The sequence below is a fragment of the Oryctolagus cuniculus genome, chromosome 3 (genome assembly GCF_051225735.1).
Source record: "Oryctolagus cuniculus isolate XC-2025 breed Fujian yellow rabbit chromosome 3, ASM5122573v1, whole genome shotgun sequence".
Taxonomy (NCBI): domain Eukaryota; kingdom Metazoa; phylum Chordata; class Mammalia; order Lagomorpha; family Leporidae; genus Oryctolagus; species Oryctolagus cuniculus.
The window spans coordinates 108,740,722-108,755,000 of NC_142869.1; the positions used below are offsets into that span (position 1 = coordinate 108,740,722).

The following is a 14,279-nucleotide window of genomic DNA, read 5'->3' on the forward strand; positions in this document are numbered from 1 at the left end:
GTGAGTGGGTAATGTGGATCAGACAAGCACCACCATCCTTGCCCTATATGTGAAATATGCAGTGAATTATTAAATCGCTTGCAGTTCAGAAAAGGAGCACCCAGGGATGAGTGTCAGAGGGATGGAGTCAGAGGGATCTTTCTGGAGCAGACAATAGTGGCTTATTGAATCAGGGCAGCTGGAACATGAAGGGAAATATATTTATCCCATGAATAAGAAATAACCCCTGGATCATTCCTCGTCAGTATGTGGTCTCCAGGCCAGCAGCAGCAGCCGCAACAGAGGTTTGTGAGAATTGCAGGATCTTACCTCCATCCCAGAACAGCTGAGAATCTGCATCTTCTAGGATCCCCAATTTTAGCAGGAGTGATACTTTTCCCCACCCATCATAAGGGTCATGACCGACACTCCTATAGCTAAAGAAGGCTAGCAAAAGAAAACCATAACAAATTTGTTATCTAACTGTCATGTGACACGGGAGCATTCAGAAACCAAGACCCAAGGACCAGGAAAGCTATCCATGTTTATACTTTGATCAGGTGGAGAATGGAGAGCTGTGCACAAGTGTGATGAACAAAGAGTGTGATCTAAGGGTAACAGACTGGACGGGTAAACTCTGTCTGTGTGGGTTCTTCTTGGCCTCTACGTGGCATCCTTCCTTCCTGGGTTCAGGACAGAGGTCTTCCATAGTGAGATTTGAGGCTGTACTATTGTACAGCGCAGGTCAGGGGATCTCTTCGGCCAGCTCTCTTTTTTTTTTTTTTTTGACAGGCAGAGTGGACAGTGAGAGAGAGACAGAGAGAAAGGTCTTCCTTTGCTGTAGGTTCACCCTCCAATGGCTGCCGCGGCCGGCGCACCGCACTGATCCAATGGCAGGAGCCAGGTACTTATCCTGGTCTCCCATGGGGTGCAGGGCCCAAGCACTTGGGCCATCCTCCACTGCACTCCCTGGCTACAGCAGAGAGCTGGCCTGGAAGAGGGGCAACCGGGACAGAATCCAGCGCCCCGACCGGGACTAGAACCCGGTGTGCCAGCGCCACAAGGTGGAGGATTAGCCTAGTGAGCTGCGGTGACGGCTAGCTCTGAAACAGAAAGGTGGGAAGGGTAGGATAAGAGTCTAGGTTTTATGGCTTTCTTTGAGGGAGAGGCATCCTAGTTTCTGGGACCCACTTTGCGGAAGAAGAATTCAAATTTCTTATGGACATCTTCCAGGGAGAAACGGAAGCTTCGAAAGAAGGGCAGGAGACAGTTAAAATTGCTTCGGAGCCTCTTTTGCTTTAAAGTACTGAGTGTGCTGGGGCACGGCATACTTTGGGGTACTGTGTTCTGAGCCCCGACATGTGCACCTGCACATTCATGTTTACCATGCACTGGACCACAGACCCAATTGAGGGGCCGGAGGAAAGCACAGTGGTGCTTGCTCTCTGGATGAGAGAGAGAGAGAGAGAGAGAAGGTGGGTTGCAAAGATTCCCAGTTAACACCTGAATTCTACTGAATCAGAATTTGAGAGCCAGGGAGGAATAGGCATTAACAGACAAACAAAACAAACATCCAGGTGATTCAGAATGAGGAGGTGATTAAAAAAAAAAAAAAAAACCCACACCCAGGTCCTAGCAAGACCAGTCACATCAGCCATGAGGTCAGTCTCCAGCGGTCTTGAGGCTTGGCTGGTTTTGCTTGGTCTCCAGGTGGTTCTTTGAGAGCCCTTGATAGAAGGACCCAATGGGATAACCTGGAGGGAGATAGTGGGGGCTAGGAGTCTGCAAGCATGTCTGAAGGTTGTTTATTATTTTTAAAATCTGAGTAGGAAGGGGCCTTTGAAATGACCTCAGTTTACTAATGAGTTGGTCACAAAGGTGAAGTGAAATGGCCAAGGTGAAGGCCAAGGCAGATCTCCTAAATGGAACCCTCCCAGCAAAATGAGACCTTCTCCCCACTTCTAGGTCTGCTTCCCCTGCACCAAAGATGCTGGCCATCATTCTCCGATTTTGATTCTAAGCAAAGAAGCAAGGAGAAAAGAAACCCGCTACTCTTAAAAAAAAAAAAATCAAAACCAAAACCAAAACAAAACAAAAAACCACCCGGGCGGACTCCCTTATGTGAAGCATTTCAGAGTGCTCTGGTTAAATTTAGAGACTAAAGATGAAATCTAGATTCTAGACCTTGGATAGTGAAACCTACATATCCAAGCTGAAGCTTCGAAAATGGTGCGTTCTCTTCTGCGCTGAAACCCAGCGCCAGGTACCAGCGGCGGCGCAGGCAGAGGTGTGCAAAGCCCAGAGCTCAGGGGCAGGCAGGGGAGGGACACAGGAGCAGTCCTGGAGACCGGCACGATTTTCATGGGGGAAATGACAAGCTGGCTATGGAATTGGATGGGACATCCAAGGCCCGAGAGGGTGCTGCGGGGCTCCAAGCACCTTCAGCAGAGCCGCCCGCTGTCTCTGACACCAGGTCCACTGGCTAAGCTGGTGCTGGAGAGAGACACTGGGAGGAGAGTTTAAGCTTCCGAGAAGGCCCACGACCGAAGGGACGGACGGGCAGTGAGGCCCAGGCGCGGACCTTGTAACGCTCAGTTGCCTGCAGGCTTGACCGACCGCGAGCGGTCCCCTCTGGGCACCACCCAGCGGCGCAGGTGGAGCGGGTCCCTCGTCGCGTGCTCTCCTAGCACTGCAGGATCCGCCTGCTCATCCCCTCGCACCCCTAGGCCAGTCCCCCTAGCGTCCGCGCCTGTGGCCCGACCGAGTCACTGCACCCTCCTCAGCTGCCTCGGTGCGCGGGCTCCGGCGCCGGCGCCTTGGGGCGGGTCCCCGCCGCCCGCACCTGCCCCCATGGGCGGAGCGCAGCGGCGACAACGCGGCCCCAGCCTCCGCCGCCGGCCGCGCTAGCCGCGCGGCTCTCCAACCTCCCCCGCCTCCATCCCGGTGCACCTCCCTCCCTCTCCACGCGGTCTGTCCGTCTGTCCCTCCCAAAGCCCCTCGGAGCTGCGGCGCCTCGCACTTCGGACTCGTCGCCTCCTCCAGGATCCGCAGCCCGGCGCCATGGAGCCGGCCTTGGGCAGTGAGCGCCGCAGTCCCCCTGGCTCCGCCGTCCAGCCGCCGCCCCGGGGACACACGCCCTTGGCGGCTGCCCCCAGCCCGGGCCCGCTGGGCACCCCGGCGCGCGAGCCGCCGCAGCCCGAGGAGGAGCGGCAGCCGCGGATCAGCGAGAGCGGCCAGTTCAGTGACGGGCTGGAGGATCGAGGTGAGCGGGCACCGCCCCGGGTTTCCCGGGCCCCTACCGCGGACCGGGGCCGGCTCGCCTCCCGCTATTCGAGGGCCGGGCAGGGCCGGGCGCTGGGCTCGGCATCTCGGAGCACGCGGGGGCCCGGAGCGCGGACTTCCTAGCCGAGGCGCGGAGAGCAGGGGGAGACAGACAGCCCCACCTCCTGCGGCCGGCACCGCCTCGGCAGCGACTCCTTCCCCGAGCCTGGAGAACCCGGCTGCCTCCCGGCCGACCCCGCCTGGGCCCGCGCCCTCCTCCCCAACCGGCCCCAGCCGGCACCAATCGAAAAGTTTGCGGGAGGCGTTTTTGCTTTCAGAGCCGAGCGCTCCCGGGGGACTGCGGGTCCCGCTCGGCTCCGAGGGACCGGGCTCATTGCCAGCTTCGGCTCCTAGGGGAAGTTCCTTCTGAGAGTTGAGTCTCGCGGTGTCCCTCGCCGGCAGCGGGCTGCTTGCTCCAGCAGAGGGTTCGTGGACGGGTGTGAGCCGGGGCCCGGGCTGCCGTGCACCCTTGGGCAGCCCAGCCCCGCACCGGCACCCGGGTCACCGAGGGTCACTGCGGGTCACTGCCCACATGTCTGATAGGTGAGGCAGGAAGCATTTGGGATCGGGCCACTAACCTCATGTGGACGGATGTCACTGAAACCTGGCAGTTTTCGGAGCGCTCATCTCCGATCCCCGCAGAAAGCCCTTCCTGGACCCTGGCCTGGAACCCCGCAAACGGCCATTTCCCGGGGGGGAGGGGAGGCGGATGCAGCCGCCGGCCGCCCACCCGTGCCCCCAGGGAGTGGCCCACTCGGAAAACGGGGCAACCTCATTCCCGCGCAACTCCTCCGCTCCTCTGTCTCTCGCTCGTTTCCTTTTGGCTTGGATTCCTCCTGGCCGGGGGAACCCAGTTCCTGGCCGCATCTACACCCTTTCTGCTTTTTGCTGCTTCCAAATTGGACCCCTCACAAGGGCTCTGCTGAAGCCGCTGAGGGGCCGAAGCGGGGTCCCTGCAGCCCAAGCTCTCCCCGGGGAACTGGCTCTTGGCATCTCCACCCCCTTTTCTTGGAAGCTGTATTTGATCGGCTGTGGCGGGTTTATAGTATATTTTAGTCTTAGCAGGTTTCTGTCCTATTCTTAGAATCTCCTGTACATTTTTATTCCGGATTCGTGTTCGGATGCACGATTTCTTTCTCCTTGGAAATCCTAAACTGCAGCATGTGAATCAGAAGTGAAGAAATGACATGGAAAAGGCAGTTCCCCGAGAATGGGCAGATCGGCTCATCGCGATCTGGAGCGGCTCCAGTTACAACGAGTTCTGCACCTAGCTTTGCGGTTCTGCTCCGAAGCCCGCCTAACTAGATAGCATTGCAGAGCCCAAGATCGGTGCCACCGGTGCCATGGCAAGCAGCCACGGAAACCTAGTACTTAGTTGGGGGTGTGCTAATTGCCTTTGCGCCTTGCACCTAATATCGTAGAATTAGAAAGATTTTGTACTGGGGAAGAACGCAGTGAGTTGAGGTTGTTTTTGGTAGCCATGCGGGTCATCTATAAGAGCCGGCTTCTTTTTCACCCCACCCTGCAAAACGATAGGTGTGAGTTAATATTTAGTATTATTTTACAGCTCACACTTGTCTGTTAAAAAAAAAAAAACTGGATTCATTCTTCGGATTATTTTCTATTGACCAGCGGACTTTCATTCTGCATTATGTGGTGGCTTTCACAAGTGCCCTGTGTGAAGGCATTGCTTGTCGCACACAGCCTCTCTGTTGGCAAATCCTGGCCCCCAAAGAGCCCACAGCCGCGTGCGTGGCAGGGAGAGCTGAGAGCCGCTGTCACATTCTTTTGTTTGGCTCGCTCCTGATGGTGAAGAGTTAATGACAGACGCGCAGGTTGTTTTGGTTAAATAAACCAAGAGATGACTTGGGGAGGCTTCTTGTATTGGTGCTTGGTATTGTTATTCGTTTCTTGCAGGCCGCTTCTTTCCCAGATGGATTTTTTTGCGTCCCTTGGGAATGGTTCCAGGGCTGTTACCTCTTTCCTGCTGGGGAGAGGGTTTGGGGGGGAGGGGGGAGGAAGCCTAGCCAATGGCTTGCTGTGCTTCTCCGTCCTGCTAGGCTTGCCATCTTTAGGCCTGGATACCTATAGGGTGTGTGTGGGGGGATGGGTACCCTTGATCTGCGCCTGTATTTGGCATTGTCTTTTGTCTTGACTTCCTCCTGAGCCATCAGGATCCTGTTGCAGAGTGCCTCTCACTCTGATCAAAGGCTTGCTTTATGACCCAGGGTTTGGGGACTTGGGAGGCATTTTCCCCTTGGAAGTGACATGCGCTGGTGCCCAGAAACCAAGCTAGCTTGGAATGTCAGTGACTGCCGGACTATTTGGTTGAGTCTTGTACTTCATTGAGCAAGTGCTTTGTGTGTTAGGGGCTAAACTCATAGGAAACAGGCCAAGTTGATTTTAAGCATTCCCCTCTCCCCCAAAATGTTTTCCTATTATTCTGTCTCGGACCTTAGGGCCCCGCTTAGCTGTAGCGACTTTGCTGCTTCGGCATTTTCCACTACCTCTCCATCTACTAAAAATCCCCCTCCTCAGAACACAAGGATGGCAAAGTCTAAGGGGAAAGCAACTGGAACAAATTCTAGCCGGTATGGAAGCAGTTGATGGCCCCGACCTCTGCATGTAGATTTGCTTTCTGCTGCCCCCACATAAATAAGGGGATGAGTCGTTAATCCAACTGTATGCTTAGTATTGCCAGGCCTGTGTGGCAGATAGTAAAATTGGAGCAAGATTAGAAATGTGACTGTGGGGGCTGGTGCTGTGGCATAGTAGGCTAAGCCTCTGGCCTGTGGCGTTGGCATCCCTTAAGGGTGCTGGTTCGAGTTCAGGCTGCTCCTCTTCCTATCCAGCTCTCTGCTTATGGCCTGGGAAAGCAGTGGAAGATGGCCCAGGTGCTTGGGTTTAAGCACCCATGTGGGAGACCTGGAAGAAGCTCCTGGCTTTGGATAGGCCCAGATCTTGGCGTTGTGGCTATTTGGGGAGTGAACCAACAGATGGAAGATCTTTCTGTCTCTCCCTCTCTCTCTTTTTCTCTCTGTAACTCTGCCTCTTGAACAAATAAATCTTAAAAAAAAAAAAAAAAGGAAATTTGCCTGAAAAATCCAGGCTAGGGGTAGGGAAGACACAGCTCTGTGTGCACATGGGGGGCTTGTCTTAGCTTCCCTAGGTTATCCTGCCTCCCCACCACATCATTCTTCTACCTTTGGTACCAGGCCGCCTTCCTGAAAACCCTGGGAATCCTCACCACATCTTAGTGAATGGTGAGTGAACCCGCATCTGACACGGGGTAGAGGCCCCAGTATGTGCACCGGCCGTTTCTCGGCCAGGTCTTGGTGGGCCATCCTATTCCACTTCTCTTTGGGGAATGGGATGTTTGCCACATATAGTGTTGGCTATATGTTCAGACAAAAAAAAAATTGCTAGGAAATAAATAGAGTTAGGTAGGAATGGGAAAGTCTCTCTCTTTTTGGACAATTTTCCCACCGGGCTCCATTTCTGTTTTTTAATTAAAAAATCAAATCTTACGGAGGTGACACACACAGGATGCGGTCTGCAGAAGACTCACCAGTCTTCCTGCTGGAAGGACCCCAGGGCCACCTTGGTGGCCATCCAGCCCATGTGGGCTGTCACCTCGAACTCCTCCAGGGGCCCCACTGGTAGACAAAGAGTGTGGACTGTCCTGCATGTGTGGATCACGTGTTGTTGCTGGTTGTTGAAACCAGCTGGCTTTGGAGGGAAGAATGAAAGTTAGAGCATGAAAGGGAGCCCAGATCGTGGTCACTTCTTGTAGAACATGGAGCTACTGGTACAAGGAAACTTATTTTTGCCCCTGGTGGATAAAACTCTTTTTTAAAAAGAAAGATTTTTATTTATTTATTTGACAGGTAGAGTTACAGACAATGAGAGAGAGAGAGACAAACAGAAAGGTCCTCCTTCTGTTGGTTCACCCCCCAAATGGCTGCCACGGCCTTGAGCCATCCTCCACTGCCTTCTTGAGCCATCCTCCACTGCCTTCCCCGGGCCACAGCAGAGAGCTGGACTGGAAGAGGAGCAACCAGGACTAGAACCTGGCACCCACATGGGATGCTGGCGCCGCAGGCGGAGGATTAACCAAGTGAGCCATGGCCGCGGCCCCCAGATCAACCTCTTGATATTGTTGCTGTCAAAACCCCTACCAAACAGACTGCGTATTTGGATCAGTACTTGAGTGTTATAGCTTCACTTCCCCTGAAAATCCAACCGGCCAGGAGAGGAAGCCTCTTCTGTTGCTTGGGAGCAGAGAAATGCATTCCTGGGCGTATGAGACCTGCTTGTTCTAGGTTGCAGCTTTAGCCGGAGACGACTTTTCAGCAGGTGAGGAACAAGTAGACTCAGGGACCTGTGATTTTCCTGTGCCTCATCGCTTGGGCAGGATTGCCGAGAGAGAGACAAGGTATTTGCCTTCTCTCTCAAGTGCATTTCTGAGGGAGGTCTGAGAAGATCTTTGCAGTGAGGTGGTAGAGATGGTGTTTGCGCTTCCCGAGTGTGTTCCCCGTGCATTGCTCCCGCATGAGGTTTTGATCATTTAAAAATCTTCTGGGTGGTACGTGGGCTCACTGCACAGCCTTCTTGACAATGCTTCCTGCTTTTGCAGGGCTTGCCCAGGGATGCCCAAGTGTGGGCAAGAAATAGAACTGAGAAGTTTTAGCAGGGTCCTTGTTCAAATTCATGAACAGGTTGCAGCTTTTTAGAAAACAAGACCCTAAAGGGTGGTGCTTGGACTCACTGATTTCCCCGAACCAAAGGATGCTGGCAGGGCCTCGGAGGCAGAGTCTTCCTGGCTTCCTCCTGCCCTTTCTCCTGCTTCTCTTTCTCCTCCAGTGCAGTCCACAAAAATTACACTTCTTCCTCCTCAAGGAGGGTCGTAGAAACTAAAACCCTTCTCCTGCAGAGATGGCTGTTAAAGCTAGAACTGTTACTGCAAACCCCCGCCCCCCCGCAACTGTATAAGAGCTGACCTTAAAGAAATTTTCAGATCTACCCTGTCTGATTATAGATCATGAGACCCTCATTCCAGAGGGGATCCTGCCCTAGACGTAAGGGGAAGGAGGTATCCGGACCCCAGGCCTCGCTGCGTCTCCCCCTCGATGATCTGTTAGCATCAGGCCAGGCCCTCCCATCGGTCACGTTCTTACACAGCTGCTCCTTCTTCACTGAGTGAGCCTTGGGGTCTTTGCTTCTGAAGGCTCCTGCGTCACATAGAACTTTGACTAAATACGCTTGTTAGGCCTTTTCTCCTGTGAGCCTGTTTCTTTGTTGGCTGTGACCCTTCTAATGGGGGAGGAAAGGTGTCACACAGCCTTTCGGCTCCTGTGGCAACCCAAGGCTTGGTGTGCGCCCAGCAAGAGAAAAAGGATGCTGTCTTGATGTGAATGCAGGTGTGCTGTGTCCCATGCTGTGTGGGTGCCTGACCTGTGATACCCGTTCCTGCATCAGGTGGTGTGAGCTGCTGTGCTACAGCTGCTCGGCCTGTGGGGGGAAAGGTGTGGATTGTGCAGCCGGAGATGGCGCAGGAGGCTCCTTTTTATGCGAATTTTGGCTTCCTTCGTAACCGAGAGATGCCATATACAATTTGTTTTCAAAGGAGAAGAAAAAAACCATACATCAAGGGCAACCTGAAGAAGTTTTAGCCTTTGACCCCAGGCAACTGAACTTGGGCATGGACTGGGCATCATTTTGAATTTCTGTTGTCGTCAAAGACTTTCAACGCTCAAAGCCTGCAAGACTGGCCTGCCTGGGAAGATAACTCTGGTTTTATCAGCTTTCTCTCACTTTAATTACGAGGATTTTTTTTTTTTTTAACATGGGTTTGGTATAAAGGTTCGAGAGAAGAAAACATGACATGTACCATGATGCTTTAAAAATTGTGTACAGCGGTAGACATTTGGCATGGTGGTTGAGATGCACTTGTTGAGTGTTAGAGTGCAGGGTCTTGGTGCCCAGCTTGGCTCTGGTTCCAGCCTCATGCCTGTGCAGACCCTGGGAAGTACTAATGGTAGTGGCTCATGATTAGGTTCCTGCTACCCACATAGGAGACCTGGCTTGGGTTGCAGACAGCTGGCTTTGGTCTCCGGGGCAGGACTGATGTGGGTCTTTGGGAAATGAACCATAAGATGGACGTTTTCTGTTTCTCTTTTCTCAAATACATTTTTTAAAAAAGTTTGTGAAAAATGGAATTGAAAGATGATTGCTTTGATGCAAAAAATTAAAAAGAAAATTTAATGACTTATTTTATTTGAAAGGGGAAGAGAGAGAGAAAGAGAGAGAGAGATATTTATTATTCATTGGTTCACCCTGCAATGCCTACAGCTGTAGGGGCTGGGCCCTGCTGAAGCCAGGAACCAGGAGCTAGATCTCACTCCAAGTCTCTCAGAGGGAACAAAGGACTTGAGCCATCACTTGCTGCCTCGGGGTACATGTTAGCAGGAAGTTGGAAACAGGACAGCTAGGACTTGAACCCAGCCACTCCAGTATGGAATGTGGGCTGTCCCAAATGGCTTCCTCACTGCTGCACCAAACGCTAACTCGGTGCAAAAACTTTTTTGAATGTAGTGTTTTTCATAATATACGTTTCCACGAACTTTGGAAGCCCTGTCACAATTTGGGTCTGGTGGCTGTTGTTGGGTGTGGTTAAAGAGAAAATGGCCATCTCCTCTTGTGAATTGTCTGAAGGAGCAAGAAAAGCATTTGTACTTCTTGACTCCTTGCTCTGGGCGAAGGCCTGTCCACCTGTTGGGACTGTGCTGGTGGGTCCATGGAAATCGATGCCCACAGCTGAGGGCTCCAAATGCCAGCTGCATGTCCGGCTGTTTTCCTTGTTGGAAGGAGCAGCATTGTGCTTGAGTCACAAAGCTTAAGGTAGCAATGGGGGAAAGGCCTGGGGTGCTATGTCAGGGAACGCTGGGGTCTGCAGAGTTGCAAAGGGACAGCTGCTGTCACCTTGCACATGTCACGTTGCCCGTGTCACCTTGCCAGAGCCTGAGCGTTTTCAGGGCATGCCAGCAAGCCTGCTTTCTCATGTGAAATCTCCTAATTGTTACAACACAGTATGGGCCAAACACAACACATCTTGGCCCACCGACTGTCAGTTTGCAATCTTTGGATAAGAAATTGCCATTCTGGCGTGGGTTTCTTAACAAGAAAATGTCTGACTTCCTTTTCTCCTTGCCTTTGTCAGGCTTACTAGAAAGCAGCACCCGGCTGAAACCCCACGAAGCCCAGAACTACCGGAAGAAGGCACTGTGGGTCTCCTGGTTCTCCATTATCGTCACGCTGGCCCTCGCTGTGGCCGCCTTCAGTGAGTGTCCATCAGGAGCCTCGCGGGTCCATGCCTGCGCTGTTGCCCGTCTTACGCTCTAACTCCTGCGGGATGCGCTTTTGCTCTGCGTTGACTGTTATTGATGAGCACATTTTTGGAGCTGGTTGGATGTCAGGGTACTGCAGAGGAAAGGGGTGTTCAGGGGAAGAGAGGCAGACCTGGTCTGCCGCTTTGTGGAAGCGGCAGCCCAGGAGTGCAGTGATCTCCTGTCGGATGCCTTCCGCCTGAGCTGCTACGTGACACGTGACGTGTCCTCGAGATGCTTATTTCAAGCCTAATGCAACATGACGAGTGTAGAATTGCAGTGAGCGCTCTCCTTTCCCCAGATGATATCAGTCTGTAAGGTTTGCAGTGAATTCACGTGTACATTTTAATGAAAGAAAAATGGGAGGTGCTTCTCTGGAGTTGTCCGTGGCCTTGGAAGCAAAAACAATGATGACAATTAAGGGAATGGGGTGGTTCCTGCCCACAGATGATCCTGTACTCTGTGACATGTGTTTTCTCCATTACCATTTGCCTCCTGTGGAAATGTGCGTGTGCTATTTATTCTTATTAATCGTGTGATGATTCACAGGCTGGAGCATTGCCAGTGATGGCCCAACCTTGGCCAGAAACTGTGGCTCTATTTGTTGTTGTTTTTCTTAATGCCAGAGAAAAGAATGTTTTGGGCATTTCGTGATGAAGCCGTTATTACCTCACAGAAAAATCTTTAAGCAGTGAGCACAATATCAGGTGTCTGAGAGTAGGAGAAAGAAAGGACTGTGTCCGCTGGAAGACAGGGCTGTGTGTGTGTGTGTGTGTATTTAAAATTCTATTCTGCAAGGTTAGATCTGCTGCAGGAAGATGCAATTGGCTCCCAAGAGGGAATGTTAGAATTTGACCAAATGCTCCCTGCAAAACTAGGCAGACATTACTTGAAGCAATTCATGTTGGGAACACTGGGCCATAGCTTGGCTCTAGAAAAGCCAAACATTTAGAAGCAGAGGGTAATGCATTTTTTAGAGGGGATAAACATTTACCAGCCAGCCAGAAATCTAATCAAGAGGAATTTTGATTCCTGAAAAGAGCTACTCCGGGCTCCCTCCCTTTTGAATGCTGAAGCAAGAATAACAAGCCAGATTGATGTCCCTGGAGGATAATTTGGTTGTGGTGGCTGGTGGGGGCCTCTGGATCAGACACTGTGATTTACATATGTAAAGAAAGAGGAGTGGAAGGAAGGCGGGTGGTTTACAAACAGAATAATGGTTACTCAGACATGTCCATGTGCCTAATAAAGCTGTTAGGACTTCATTGTGTGAATGTTTGAGGACCTGACTGGGAAGAAATAATGAGCAAGTCTTCCCTTCAGGAGAATAAGATTGTATTTGCTATAACTAAGTCTCATAATAGGGAAAAATTATGAGAAAATTTTGGTTTTACCTGATCGATTTGGTTGTCTTAAAAATCTTGTTCCATTTCTGTTTAAACAATGTGTAATATTCAGAATTACAACATTGCTTTGTGGAAAAGGTTTCCTTTGCTTTTTATGATTTCACCCCTTTACTACAGCAAGTATTTAAATTCCCTAACTTCTTGCCTACAAAATGTTATTAGCTTATAATGTGATGCCCGTTATTTTCTATAGTACATTCAGTTTGTTCATAAGTTGCTTTCAACTTGTTTTGGTTAAGTTAAACCTAAAAAGGTAGAAGATGAATTATATTTTCCCTCACTTTAATTGTAGAGTAGCTTTATTGGCTTTATTGTGTGTGTGTGTGTTTCATATTTTAAACTCTTGGACTTGCCTGTTGTGAAAGTTGTTGGTTTTACTCTTTAGCTTCTTAAATGTGTTTATAGTATGAAATATTTAAAATCCTCTTAAAAGTGCTGTTTACAAGTTGACAGTCAGTTTTTGCAATCCCTTTCATAGTTTTAAAAGATTGAGAGGCCGGCGCTGTGGCTCAATATGAGGCTAATCCTCCACCTTGCGGCGCCGGCACACTGGGTTCTAGTCCCGGTTGGGGCGCCGGATTCTGTCCCGGTTGCCCCTCTTCCAGGCCAGCTCTCTGCTGTGGCCCAGGAAGGCAGTGGAGGATGGCCCAAGTGCTTGGGCCCTGCACCCGCATGGGAGGCCAGGAGAAGCACCTGGCTCCTGGCTTCAGATCAGTGTGGTGCACTGGCTGCAGCGTGCTGGCTGCTTGGAGGGTGAACCAATGGCAAAGGAAGACCTTTCTCTCTGTCTCTCTCTCTCTCTTACTGTCCACTCTGCCTGTCCAAAAAAAAAAAAAAAAAGATTGGGATATATATATATTTGAAAGAGTTACAGAGAGATAGGAAGAGAGAGAGAGAGATTGATTCTATTCACTGGTTCACTCTCCAAATGGCAGCAAAGACCAGGGCTGGGCTAGGTTGGGGCTGGACTAGGCTGAAGCCAGGAACCAAGAACTCCATCGGGGTCTCCTGTGTGGGTGGCAGGATCCTAGCACTTGCGCCATCATCTGTTGCCTCCCAGGTGCATTAGCCGGAAGCTGGATTGGAAGTGTGGAATAACTGAAACTCAAACCAGGCACTCAGTCTAGAATGTTGGCATCTCAAGTGGTGGTAGTTTAGCCCACTGTCCAGAATACCCACTCCTCACCCCTAAGTTTTTTTTTTAAATGTGTCCCTGAGAGCCCCAAGCTTATTCTCCAAAGAGGTAGCTGGTAGAGAATGGATGAAATGGAAAACTCTGGCTTAGTGAACCTTGTCCTATCCAGTGAAATGGACAGGTTGAACAGTTAGCACTTTTTAGGAGAACTGCTATAGAATTACTAGATATAGTGCTGTAGTATGGAAGAGAAATCGTTATAGTGTGTGCTCATGAGAAAGTGTGCTTGCACGTGTGTGTGTGTTGTGTTGGCAGGGGATATTAATCATGGGGAAGACAAACGGACTGTGTTTGTATATTTATGTGCCTATGGTCTTATCTTCTTACCACTGCAGATGGTAAAAAAACAGGGGCAGGAAGAGCATCCATCATCCTTGCATGAATTCAGTCCTTACAACTGTTAAACGAATAAATGGAGACAGATTTTTTTATATTTATTTATTTACTTGAAAGGCAGCATTATATATATATATATAGAGAGAGAGACAGAGAGACAGAGACAGAGACAGAGAGATCTTCCATCCACTGGTTCACTCCCCTAATGGCTGCAATGGCCAGAGCTGGGCTGGTCCAGAAGCCAGGAGCCAGAAGCTTCATCCAGGTCTCCCACATGGATGCAGGGGCCCAAGCACTTGAGTCATCCTCTGCTGCTTTCCCAGGAACATTAGCAGAGAGCTGGATCAGAAGTGGAGTGGTGGATACTGGAACCAGCACCTATGTGGGATGCCAGCACAGCAGATGGTGGCTTTACTTGCTATGCCACAGTGCCAGCCCCCTGAGACAGATTTCTAGAACCTTATTTTTTTTTAAAGATTTATTTATTTACCGGAATGTCAGAGTTAGGCAGAGAGAGAGAGAGAGAGAGAGAGAGAGAGGTCTTCCATCCGCTCATTCACTCCTCAAATGGCCACAGTGGCTGGAGCTGAGCTGATCGGAAGTCAGGACCAGGAGCCTCTTTTGGGTTTCCCACGTGGGTGCAGGGGCCCAAGGACT

The 14,279-nt window shown here is 50.9% G+C and overlaps 1 protein-coding gene across 4 annotated transcripts in view; it reads left to right on the top strand.

Annotated features, from left to right (window-relative positions):
• The first annotated feature begins 2,713 nt into the window (after positions 1-2,713).
• The window catches only part of TMEM163 (transmembrane protein 163), a 262,138-nt gene continuing 250,572 nt past the window's right edge, over positions 2,714-14,279 (top strand). Inside the window, exons 1-2 of one of the 4 annotated variants that reach the window (XM_089329309.1) lie at positions 2,714-3,241; positions 10,520-10,639. In XM_089329309.1, coding sequence (XP_089185435.1) covers positions 3,040-3,241; positions 10,520-10,639 — 322 coding nt within the window. In that variant the 5' untranslated portion in view covers positions 2,714-3,039. The remainder of the gene's footprint in view (positions 3,242-10,519; positions 10,640-14,279) is intronic. The other 3 variants (XM_089329310.1, XM_089329305.1, XM_017342800.4) reach the window with 3 other exon arrangements.